The following is a 13,572-nucleotide window of genomic DNA, read 5'->3' as shown; positions in this document are numbered from 1 at the left end:
CGTGTTTAGGGTTTCTCGAACATTCGAATTGAAAATAGTTGAAATTTTGGAATTAGGTCTGTTAAACAATTTATTTATTATTTCTTTAGTTTGATGAAAATAAAAACACACATAATTTTTTTTTCATCAAGAACTGAAATTTGTACTGAAAAGCGGGATTCAAGACGAAAATTTACATAAAAACATCCTCGATATCTTATCTGGGGGCTGAGATATTGGCGCTTTTGCATGTGATAAGAAATTACGCATTTTCATAAAAATACTGATGTCCGATAGCTCTTGAGGGTCCGAAGTTGGTTGGATGGACATCAGCCAACGGTGATATAAAACGGCTTCCAGTCAAACGTATTTTTCCAGCACTCGCGGGGGACGGGATTTCACATTGACGATAAATACACTTTCTTTAATCTACACCAACACCGTGCTATTACTACTGCTTTATTAACTACTTTACTTAATTCTAATGAACATACTAAATTTTATCGAACCAGTATCGAATGAGAAGCGGAAATCATCTGCGCTAAGCGCTTTTATACACTCGAACTCAAGCCAAATTAACCGCGAATTAGAATCGCAGCCAGTTGTTGCAGTTCCTTCTGTCACTCGGTTGTCATGTTCAGGGGCGGACGAAGGCTAATTTGAGCTGCAGGCGAAGACTGATTTTGCCGCCCCCCCCTCAAATTCTTATTTTATATGAAACGCATTTTCTATATACTCGAAAATTTGATTAGACAGCATGTGTTGTGTTAACAATTCAAAAATGAGCATTTCATGCTTTCAATGTTGAATTTTTTTTTATCGTTTCCGACATATCAATTTCTTGAAGCACCTGTCTTTCTATCGATATTATCGCCAAGCCACACAAACGTTCTTGCGACATGGTCGATCGTAGTTACGTCTTTATAAGTTCTAATTTTGCGAAACTTCTCTCGCCACTTGTTACTTACTTAATTTACTTTTAAGGCGACAGACCGATTATCAATCTAGTGCCGAATCAAGAATACGTCGCCATGTCTCTCGGTCTTGGGCTGCTATACTCCAATCGGCCCCTAACACCTATTTCGCATTCTCGTCGACAGCACACATCCAACGAGTACGGGGTCTACCCCAAAGTCGACGATCTCTATCGGGATTCCTGCTAAATAAAGCCTTCGCTTGACGCTCATCCGGTATTCTCGCTACATGCCCAGCCCACTGAAGCCTGCCGTGTTTTATCCGCTTGACTATATCCGCCGACTTGTATGCCTGGTACACTTCATGGTTCATGCGTCTGCGCCAAACACCATTTTCTAGTTTGCCGCCAAGGATTGAACGCAAAATCCTACGCTCAAAAACACCAAGAGCTCACCGATCGGCCTCTTTCAGCGTCCATGATTCATAGAGCCACCGGAAGAATCAGTGTTTTATAGAGTGCAAGTTTAGTACGGATTTGCAGACTGCGGGACCTTAGCTGGTTATGTAATCCGTAAAAGGCCCTGTTTGCGGCTGCTATCCGCCTCTTTATCTCACGGCTAACCTTGTTGTCACATGTCACTAATGTTCCCAGGTAAATAAATTCGTCGACTAGCACCAACCTCCAACGGACTACCACGCCCTCTGCCAGCCACCATGTATTTCGTTTTGGCAGAGTTTATGACAAGCCCCAATCTCGCAGCTTCTTGCCTGAGAGGTCCGAAGGCCTCTTCCACTGCTCTACGATTAATACCAATAATGTCGATATCATCCGCAAAACCTAGAAGCATGTGCGATTTCGTAATGATGGTGCCGCTTCTCTGCACACCAGCCCTCCATATAGCACCTTCCAATGCGATGTTGAACAATAAGTTCGACAGCCCATCACCCTGCTTCAAGCCATCTAACGTCACGAAAGAGTCCGATATCTCACCGGTTATCCTGACGCTTGATGTAAAACCTTCAAGGGTGGCACGTATCAGCCTAATCAGCTTTGTTGGGAAGCCATGTTCGAGCATGATCCGCCATAACTCATTTCTCTTAACTGAATCGTACGCTGCCCTGAATTCTATGAACAGATGGTGCGTCTGCAAGTTGAATTCTCGAAATTTTATCAAGGATTTGTCGCAAGGTAAACATTTGGTCCGTCATGGAGCGTCCCCCTCGAAAACCGCATTGGTACTCGCCAACAAAGGTCTCCTGCAACAACCTCAGTCTGTGGAACAGGATGCGGGAGAGAATTTTGTACACTGTATTGAGAAGAGTTATGCCCCGATAATTGCTACAGTCCAGGCGATGACCTTTTTTTGTAGATCGGGCATATGAGACCCTCCAACCAGTCCGAGGGCAATTCTTCATCAGACCACACTCTCAGTATGATCCGATGGTTGGCACGATACAGCTGTTCGCTCCCGACTTTGAAGAGTTCGGCGGGAATGCCGTCCTTCCCTGCTGCCTTGCAGTTTCTCAGCTCTTCCACTGCTTTCTTCACCTCGTCCATGGATGGTGGATCCACAGCTTGACCATCATCCTCAATAGTCATCCTGCTCCTTTCGACTCCACTGTTTCCCTCACCGTTCAACAGCACACTGAACAGCATCGGTTATCAGGTTCCTCTCCCTATCGTTGCACATGACAGGAGCTGACACGTTTAGATTCCTAATTCCGTTGACCTTCTTGTAGAAGCTCCTCGCATCGTGCCTGGAGAAGCAACCTTCCGCCTCCGCAAGAAGACGCTCCCAATGCTTTCGTTTCTTCCGGCGATGGAGTCTCTTTTCAGTGGCTCTAGCATCTCGATATCTACCCACGCTCTGACGAGTCACAGCCGTGGCCAACATGTGACCCCTGGCGCGGTTCTTCTCCTCCGTCACTCGCTGGCACTCAGCGTCAAACCACCCATTGGACGCAGCTGCCGCAGTTGTACCCAACACTTCTCGCGCTGTAGTGCTGATCGAACTGTGGATGTGTCTCCTGCGCTGTCATTGTATGTCTTTTCCAGGAGCTCAAAGAACACCACTTGTTACACTAATGGGTAAAGTGAGTAAAATTCTCAAAGATACAAAAACATTTGAAAAAGTATCAATCAGTTGATTTTTTGTGACGTAGTTTAACGCATTCATTGGAGTCGTCTCAGCTGGCAATAAGGTGATAAACTAACAAGTTCTTGGTGCATTTCATGTCCATCGATGTCACACTCTTTCTTGTGTGTGAGGATTTTCTGTAAATGTAGACAACTTTTCTCTAACTGATCTGTACTACAACCCATTAAACTGTGAATATAATACAAGAAGCTGAAATTGTCACTGTGATTTTTCATTAACTGGAATCGATCATCGAACGATGCAATAGCTACATCCAATACAGAATAGAAGAAATTCACTTTGAAAGAGAGTTTTTTCGATGTAATTGGTTCATCTGACTGTTCGTATGCAAACTGTTTCTTTATCATTCTCGGCCGAATTCGTGTTTCTGTTTGAAACTCCGGATTTACTTCTAAAGCATCAGTAATGACGCTATTCAAACCTTCATTTCTCATATTTTTCAAAAAGTTTTAAACGCTGCCTCTCAAGTCTATAGTGTTTTCGAGACTGCTATTTATTTTTTGAAGGTACTTACTCACTAAATTGATTTTGAACAAAATTGAATGCCAAGCTACTAAACTGCATAAGAATTTGATTTTTTTTTAATTTTTTTTGCTAGGCCTTTTGCAGTATTTCTTGCAAACGCATCTTGCTTCAGATCCTCGATTGCTCCTATATTAAACCTCAAGGGAGTGACAGCATCAATTCGACTTTCCCAACGCGTTCCACTCAGAGGCTTTACCGTAAGAGAAGTAATGTGTTTTTTGAACGATGAGTTGAAGCAGAAAAGAAGTTGAAAATTTCTTGCACGACACTGAAAAAGTCTACTGCATCAAAACATGACTTGGCCCCATCGCTAACAACAAGATTGGTTGCTTAATGCAACGGATTGATTTTTACAAAAATTGATTTTTACAAAAAAAGTTTAAGATGATTAGTTTAAGAGATTATGACAGATCTCGACGTTTCATGCATTTATAGAACCATTTTTTTCAATATCGAACATTTTACGAACTACCTGTGCATTTTTCATCGGCCGAAAAAGTGACATTTTGACCGCTTCGAGGCACCACTTTTCAAAGTCCGACTGAGCTGAAATTTTGCAAGGAGACTGTGGCATGTGGAGTGTTAGTACAACATTAGTACATGAAAATGTGGATGGTCGCGTCGCACGTGAATAGAAATCCTGCTAGAAAGAGAAAAAATTTCCTCGTCGCTTAAAAAATAAGCACACGCATTAGCCGTCTGTTTGCCGCCCCTCGATGATTGACGAGCAGGCGACCGCCTGCTTCGCCTAAGCGTTAATCCGCCTCTGGTCATGTTGATACTGAGCTACTTGCATCGCGCCGGGGGGAATATGCCCGCTCCAATAGGGTTGCATTGCACAGTGTTTTAATTTGCCGTTTTTGTGCGATTAATTGAATAGCGATTCAAATGTCAATAATAGCCATAAGGTAAGTTGGGAGAAGTTTCAGGATATTCAAAAATGCTTATTTAATGTAGAAAGATCCAAAGCTCATTCAACGTGATCAATCCACCAACAAGTGAGATCAAAAATTTACTTTTTAATCAGAATAAGATAGACGCAAGGTGTGTCTGACAAATTTTTTGGTTATCTTAAAACAAGAAACTTTGCTAATAACATCATGTTTTTATCTCTTATATATTACGTGCAACATAAAGTTTTCTATTGGAAGGCAGTAAAATCGCAATTTTTGTTCTAACTTTTTTCGTAGATTTTTCCGAATTTTTAAACCTTCTACTATGTTATCAGCCATCCAAACATGCAGTTGTTTTTTGAATATCGTTATTTTTCATCTCCCAAAATAAAACAGTAATTTGACATATTTGTAAAAATGCATAGTTTTCAATCATATATCAAAATGCCAATATCTCAGCCCCCCGATAAGACATCAAGGATCTTTTTTCATGTAAATTTTCGTCTTGAATCCCGCTTTCCAGTACAAATTTCAGTCAGGGTTTTATCTAAAATCTATAAGAAAAATTCACTTTTCTGCGATGTTCAATGGGCTCTGTGCGTCAAATAACTGAATGCGATGCTAAACTAAACCATGCAAAATTTGCAAAAGCAACCCTACAAAAATTAAAAAATTATATTAATGTAGCAATCGAAAAGAATTGAAAAAAAAATGCAAAAGAGTGCGAAAAATGCAAGAAAAGGCCTTTTTTTAATAAATCACGTTTGGGCAACCTGAAAACATTTTTTTTGGAAAGTCGGAATGTTCTACAAAAATGCTATAAACACTATTATCTTTCAATTTAGTGCTAAGCACCTTGACTTTTTCAACATCTATTTATTTTGGGACACCCTAATATGCAGTTGCTACTGTGATAAATTTATGGTTAACAGTTGTGCAGCAAATGGTACGTTTATTTTGTCGAAGTTTTTTTTTTCAGTTCGACTATTTAAAAATTAAGCGACAGATTTTTCTACCAAGGTAAAATTATTTTTCGATACTTTGATACTTGGTGTTGCGAAACAGAGACAGAGTTCGATAACGCTATTGATTGGTGCTACCAGGCACTGATCCCACACGCACACGATCGCACCTACGATCATATAATATCGATTAGATCGATTCTTATCGACACCCGGTAGCATCCATAGAATCGCATCTCAGCCTGAGTAGAACGATAAAATGTGATAGATATCAGTCTCGAATAAACCTTTATATGAAACGGTTGTGACGCCTTAGATCTCTCCACGTCCGAATAAAGGCTGGGTGCCTCCCAGAGTCCCAGCAGTGTAACCGTGCAAGTTTTTAGTTCCAGTATATAGCACCGAAAATCCCGACAGTGTGGCCGCTCTGATCCGGCCCAAGTTTTAGTAATAAACATTTTGGTCCTTCGAACCGGATCAGTGGACCGTCGGATCGGGAATTCGTGCTGAAACGTGACACGTGGACATTGTAACCCCGCCATCGCGCGTGATGTGAATACGTTCGACCTATGAAAAGGTCAAAGAACAAAGAGAACAAAGAACTTAATCAAGTGGTGACAGTGTAATCCAAAGTGAGTGCTTTCTAAAAAATGATTACTGAATCATCATCGGCGTCATCGGAAGCTGGAAACTTGAATCAGCTGTAGGAAGCTACAAACCGACGCGCGCAGATTGCCTGGATAATAAGAGAGAAGTCGCATGAGCATGTATATTATTTGTTAGTGGCGTTGCATGTGGTATCCGCCATTGCGGAAATTCTGATGGTTACTATTGAGCTAAATGAAATTATAATAGAATAAGTTGCTTGCGAGTTTTCTTTTGATTTGTGTTGGATTTTGAGTGTGAGCCCTTCATTCACTGATTGACGATTTCTGGAAATTTCGCTGGCATTTGTTGGTCGGTCTTGTTCGCTTTCATGAATTTTACTGTCAATCGTTGAGGTCGCGCGCGTGAAACGATTCGCTGTCAATAGTGCGATTATTGCAAGTGTTAAGATGCCAGTTTCAACACTTCGAGAGCTCCAGATGCAGGAGAGGCAACTTCGGAATACCCTAATGATAGTGAAGCAGTTTACCACAGATTACTGCAAGGAGAGAGATGAACTTCAGATCGATGTCAGGCTGGCTATGGTAGAAGAGGCGTTGAACAAATTCTACACTGTGCGAAGGAAAATTGAAGTCTTAACAGACAGTGATGATTTGAGCGAAGTAACGGTTGCAGGAAAAGAAATACGCCTCGAAACTCACCTCAACGAAAATTCAACTGCTTTGTGGGAATTTGAAAATCTGTACTGTGAAATAAAGGCCAAACTGATGAGTTTCAAACCCAACCGACAAGAGCTGGATCCCCAAAGTTGAATACAACGATAACCGCACATGCACCGATGTCACGAGTGAAATTGCCCGATATAAAGCTTCCCACATTTAGCGGCAACTTGATGCAGTGGATTACCTTTCGTGATAGCTTTCGATCTCTAATTCATTATAACAAATCGCTCTCTGCAATTGACAAGTTCACTTACCTGCGTGCTTCGGTCAACGGCGAAGCGCTGCAGGAAATTCAGACAATCGAACTTACCGAAGTAAACTACGATGTAGCGTGGAGTGCTCTAGAAAAACGTTACGAGAATAAAAAACTGATTCTTAAAACCCACTTGGATGCCATATTTGCGGCGGAGCCAGTACGTAAGGAAAGTTTTGAGGCGTTGAATCAGCTACTAGGTACGTTTGATAAAAATTTGCAAATGATTGAGAAGCTGGGAATCACTACGAATGAATGGTCTATTCTTTTAGCGTATATTCTGAGCTCAAAGTTAGATTCTGTTATACTGCGGAATTGGGAAACACATTTCAACTCAAGGGAGTTTGTGAGATACGAAGCTTTAACGGGATTTCTGCGCGAGCAATGCTCGGTGTTGCAGTTCATGACGCCATCGAAAGCATCTAATGCAGAACGTCATCAAGCAAAATACGCCTCCGTTCATTCGGTGTCTGTTGAACCACCCAGCTGTTGCTTCTGTAGTGGACCTCAACATAATGTATTCCAGTGCTCCGGAGTTCGCAAGATGAGTAGTTCGGATAGGGTCGCCACGGTGAAGAGAAATATGCTCTGTTTTAATTGTTTATCCCCTGGTCACAGAGTAAGTAAATGTTCAAGAGGTTTTTGTTCAGTTTGCAAACGAGAGCATCATACACTACTGCATGAATATTATGCAAGTGCACAACGCCCAAATACCTCTACAGCTCGTGTTCCGCAAGCGCCGCCGCGACCTCATCAAGCGAACATACAGGTGCAACCACCACAATTGAAGCCACAAAATCATTCACAGCCACCTCAAGCCACACAACACTCTACACGCACACTCGCTTCGAGCAGCAACTCACAGCAATCAAGCTCACAACCCAACACAGAAAACACTGCCACATGCAATCAAGCCGTTGCAATGGTTGCAAATACCATACGTTCTACTCGAGAAGTTTTGTTGTCCACCGCGATTATAAGAATCCGCGATCCGCTTGGCAACACAATATTTGCACGTGCTCTACTAGACAGTGCTCCTCAGAGAAATCTTATGACAAGGAGAATAGCACAGAAATTAAGATGCAAGCCGATTTCAGACTATTTGAGGGTGAAAGGACTCGGATCATCTGAGACAACGTCATCAACTGCTCTGGTAGCAACTATTTTGGCTCGTTCGTCAGCAATTTCCGAGTATACGCAGCCAATGAAATTTCATGTTTTATCTAAGGTCACATCAAACATTCCATTGAACCCTCTGCAACAGTTGGAGACGCCCAAGGCGATTATGCTCGCTGATCCACAGTTCAATATACCCAGTGGTGTGGATCTTATAATTGGAGCAGAATTTTTCAACGATTTACTGTGTAAGGGAAGGCAGCGGCTAGGAGAGCATGGTCCTACAATCCAAAATACGTTACTCGGTTGGATAGTGTCAGGAGCAGAGCTTTGAAAAATCCTTTTTTAAAAAGACGCTTGAACGTTTTCTCGTTCAGTGACATGCTTTCCTTTTTGTGCGATCCTTCGCTCATTTTCAACTTGTATCTGCAGCATGTTCAATTTCAAAGAACGGTTTAAAGCAGAACGAATATGGAACGAGCTGCGTGCAACCTTTGCTTCCGCAAAAGGACCGCCGCTTTGTCTTTCATGTCCGTCATACCGGCATTCACATACCATTTTTCGTTTGCGTTCATGATCGTCCGAAAAAACAGTCAATCAATTTTCAACATTCACGAATATGCAACGGGCTGCGTGCGTTGTTTCCGCAAAAGGAGCACGGCCTCGGTATTCAAGGCCGTTCGGGAAACTTCGTACAATGTTTTGTCTGCATTAACATTCCGTTTTTCGTTTATGTTCATGATCGACCGAAAAAACAGTCAATCAGTCTAAAGCATTCTTACGTTTGAGGCGTAGCGAGAGAATTCCGAAATGATGCTTAACATTCGCGTTGTTGTCAAAAATACGATTTGTGGTTGGAATAAGTTTTAAATATATATATTTTTAATAAATCGCTCGCAACTTTTGTATCCGTTGTTTTTTCATAGAGTGAAAGTGGTACATCCCAAGTAACAATTTAAGTCGTATTGCATTCTTTTAGCGGTTTTCATGACCAATTTCGCAAAATTGCTGTTAAAACTAAAAATACTATCAGAACCTCCTGATAACCGCTATAGGTTTGCTTTACAGCCAGGTGGCCCACCCTTGCCAAGCTTATTGAATCAATTATAAGAATGGCAATAAAACTACTTTGAAACCACATGGAAAGAGTACCGCATACTATAAGCAGCTGGCATTACCTCTTCAAGAGCGCAATAAGTTTGATTACATTATTGCGCTCTGCTACTTGCCACAATAAGTCCAAATCAACTCTTCATTGCTTGACAGCAACCGTAATAAGATGATTTGTTGTGCCGTTCCTGCACACACACCAGAACATCACGCCACTTTTTTTAATAAGGAAATCTCTCGTCGCGGGAGAAATGTTTTACCTGTGTTGGTTATCATCGTGCAATCGATTTTATTTGATGGTGATATTGTAGAAAGATAAGAAATAAGGAGGGGTTTTTGGTAGGTTTTGTAGCTCTCAAGCATATGCGCATGAAATTTTATCGTGCATTTTGAGATTACAGGCGCTTTAAATTTATGCGCCATCAAAATAGAACGGGCTTACAAAAAAGATCTCATTGTTAGCAAAAATGAATTGGATTGTTTCAGCTCAGTTTTTCAGAAAAAAAATCTAGCCGTGTTCTTCAATACAGAGATAGATCAAAATCAACTTAGGATATTCAATTTATTTGTTAGTCAGACGACGATTCGATTTTCGTTTCAAGATTATAAAATGTTTCAAAAATATCAATATGGCGCGGTTGGTGATTAGTTGGCATTCATCGTAGCCGCAATAAGCCTAGTTCAATGATATATATGTTGTAAGGTGCGGCAAAGGTTGGATGCCTGTATTATTAGAGAAAAATATGGTAAATCCCTGGGGCCTAGACAACTTTATTTTTATGAAAAATCTGACATCACACCGACGATAATGAGGAATCAACAAACTTTGATATAAATAGAGAGGTGCACGAAAAATGCAACGATACATACTTAGTTTAATTGAATATTGAATATATTTCGAAATATATCAATAGTGTCTTGCTCCTACCTTATTTTTAAGGACGCATAATTTAACGACATAGGAAATTACTTTCAACCAAAACAAGCCAAACTGGCGATAAAATTTAAAAAAAAAAACTACCGAAAAGTACTAAGTTTGCTGTGTTACTTTATTAGATTTTTGGAGTTCTACGTCATCAATGTTTACAAATGCGCTGCAAGATGCTCTAAAGCATTTTACACATCTTACGGAGACTGCGACAGAATTCTGCATCACACTAAACCAACTCAGCCGCTTTTGTCTCACCTTTATGTATATCATTGCCTGCATATATTTGTTTACAAGTTTGACAGGTTAAAACTGGGCATTTGAATGACCGCAATAAAACTGGTTTCTATGTTATATGACAGCAAGCTGGGGTGGTTTTATGGGGCAATAGATAGTAATAATAAAACCAATAATAAAGCAAAATCGCATTGACTCTTGCCGGTTTTATTGGAAGTTTTATTAGAGTTTTATTGACAGCTATCAGTGTTCATTACGACTTGCTATTTTTGGCAACGGGTTTAACCGCCATAAAATCGTTGGTGATATTCATTGCTGTGATAAAACCGTTAGAAAACCAAGTAGCTATAGAATTGTTACTTGGGATGCTACATGGCCGTCGTATCCAAATACAATTACGTTTTAATACAAAATTCCAATTCTTTTGATCGTCTCCTTTTGTTACATGGTCTGCACTGCATTAGTGTACTTGAATCTATGAAATTCAAAAATCAAAATAAGTTATCGGAGTATATTGATTAACAGCATTTAAAGAAAAAATCACCATTCTTGCTCGCAACAACGCAAAAAGGTAGGTATATACCGTAAAACGGTGTAACATTGATTAGTTTTTTCACTTTTTCGCGAGTACACTGGGGACTTTTTTTACGCGATTTTTTACAATAACGCGGATTATTTTTACGCGTTTTTTTTGACATAACGCGGATTACACTGTGCTACAAATGAAAAAAAAAATGCAAGAACTTCTGAAGTGACCTAGTGTAGGTTATAGGTCTTGTTGAGTGTAACATACTATTTATCACATATAGGTAAAATTTAAAAAAAATAAAAATCATCTTATTTTATTAATTATAAATTATCTTATTTATTTTAGAACTATTCATCACATATAGGTAAACTCTTTAAACATATTTATGTATATCAAAATTTTTATTTTTCGCCTTTCCAAAATTTGGGGTTTTTTGAAAAACTTCAAGTAAACGCGCAGGTAACACTTGACTAAAACTATAACCCACACTAAATCACATCAATAGTTCTTGCATTTTTTTATCATTTGTAGCGATAGAAGCCAAAGATACTGGTTTTCTAAAATAATATGTAACTAAGCCAAATATCAACCGATTTTCACAAAATTACTTTCATTTGATTCGAAAGTAAATATACTTTCAAAATTATAGTATAATTGTGGTATATTTCTTAAAAAAATAGACGGCGAATTTCAAATTAAGTCGAAAAACTGCGTTGAAAAATCTAAAAACTTATATTTAAACTCAAATAACTCAACATGTTTCATTGATATTAGTAAAAACCTGTATATATTTTGAAAGTTCTATTTGTCCCCTTTTTTAAACTGCTTAAATATTAAAAATCGGTTGATAAATGACTGAGTTAAAAAATATTATATGCGCTTAGGTCCAAAAAACCGTATTTTGACCCTAACTTCAGAATTTGAGGGTGTTTGTAAAATTTCTAGTATGGGCGAATGTTATACTCAACAAGACCTACAACCTACACTAGATCACTTAATAAGTTCTAAATCGCTGTAGCACAGTGACGATTATTTTTACGCGAAATAAGTTTAGTATAAGTAAATGCAATAAAGTAAAAATCAATCGTATGGTTCATGACAATAAGATATTCTGTTTTATCAACCTAAATAATGCATATTTTTAATATTTGCTTTTAAAATATTTTTAATATTTGCTATTTGCTAATATTTGCTGTTATTATCAAAAAACAGGCAATTTCCGTTGATTCGGGAAGAAGAAACAAAAATACAATAATAATTTTACAACGATACGAGTCAGGGTCGTTGCGATTTACTTCCGTTTAAGAAACGAAAGCTTAAACATGTAGCGAAATTATTATTAAAAAAGTTATTGTCATGTTTCTCAATGAATTTTCATTTTAGAAGCACTAAAACTTATTTTGTGTGTTTCGTTACCATTTTCATATCATTTTTCAAGTTTATATTTACTTACGTGCCATTATTTTTAATCGGATCTTATTATTGAATGGAGTTTTTTCAAGCGGTTTTTTAAAATCACGCGGTTTTTTATGCGCGGATTTTTTCAACGCAGTACAACCAACCGCGTAAAAAAAGTAAAAGTAAGTCTGCAATCGTTGCAGAAAACGTATGTTGATCATATATGCAAGGCCTTTCCAAACACGGCGTACGCCAGGATGATGTCTTGGTTAGAGCATAAAACTGGAATTTCTTAACATATATAAATTAATTAACTGTAAATGTAACAAATTTCCATAAGTTTTTTTCTAGTTGATTGAGAAAATTAGATAACGGATCTGGAAAACGTTTCAATGAATACGAAATGTTTAATATTCGACTAGTATAAAGTGCTTTTTTGGCACTTACTGAGAGTAAGAAATATAACGGTCGAATTGATTTTAAAATTTGGTTATCAAAACAATAAAAAATTTCAAACAATGCAATATTGTTCAGATCTCGAATGACACAAGACTAAGATGTTTTACTCAAATTTAGCAAAAGTAATCACGGGGCAGTTTTATTTCAACTATTCATGAGACGGGTAAAACTGATCAATGTTACCCCGCTGATCAATGAAACCCCGTTTTTCAGTACAAGATATTGATTAGAGAATATGATTTCTTTTACACCTTCAAAGGCCATCCACCTCAGATGCATAGCACACAATTAGGAAATAGCAAATCACATGTGTTAATTGCCGCGCAAGCGACCGAAAATTATTCCATTCTTAACTTCCCGCCTTCGGTGCCGTCTTCGCTGGCCCGCAACTCAGCGAAGCTGTTGAAATGGTACCAACTGCCCTATTCACTTTGTGCCTTGAACGTATACATAATGAAAGATTGAACGAAATAAACGAGCGCTGCTATAGCGAATGACCGCCACCTAGGAACTAAAAAAATGTTCAATTCCACTTTGACTGCTCTTTCTCCGGGCGATCGCTGTACTCTACCGAGCAGACAAGTTGACTGCGGAAGGCGATCGCATTCGTGTTTTAACAGTCAACTTGCGATCCTTTACAAAGCACTGGTCAGGAGTAGTTGAAGGAGAACCCACCATTTTACCGCGGGTAGTGCTGGTTGCAGAGACAGAACCACTTATTGATATTCAAGAGCAGTTGACCAAGTTTTGGGAGTTAGAGTCATGTTATGTCAAAAGTACA

The 13,572-nt window shown here is 39.1% G+C and overlaps 1 protein-coding gene across 1 annotated transcript; it reads left to right on the top strand.

The window, feature by feature from the left end:
• Positions 1–6,877: 6,877 nt before the first annotated feature.
• LOC129729273 (uncharacterized) lies at positions 6,878–8,464 on the top strand. Its single transcript, XM_055687784.1, has one exon. It carries the CDS (start codon positions 6,878–6,880, stop codon positions 8,462–8,464), a length of 1,587 nt encoding a protein of 528 aa, XP_055543759.1.
• Positions 8,465–13,572: the final 5,108 nt, after the last annotated feature.

Source organism: Wyeomyia smithii, chromosome 3, assembly GCF_029784165.1.
Source record: "Wyeomyia smithii strain HCP4-BCI-WySm-NY-G18 chromosome 3, ASM2978416v1, whole genome shotgun sequence".
NCBI classification, from domain to species: Eukaryota; Metazoa; Arthropoda; class Insecta; order Diptera; family Culicidae; genus Wyeomyia; species Wyeomyia smithii.
Note: the sequence above shows the minus strand (reverse complement) of the source record. Positions and strands in the feature narration are given on the sequence as shown.

What these genes read in the sequence shown, in the direction of transcription:
- LOC129729273 (XM_055687784.1), top strand. Translation starts at nt 6,878, where the DNA reads ATGTCACGAGTGAAATTGCCCGATATAAAGCTTCCCACATTTAGCGGC.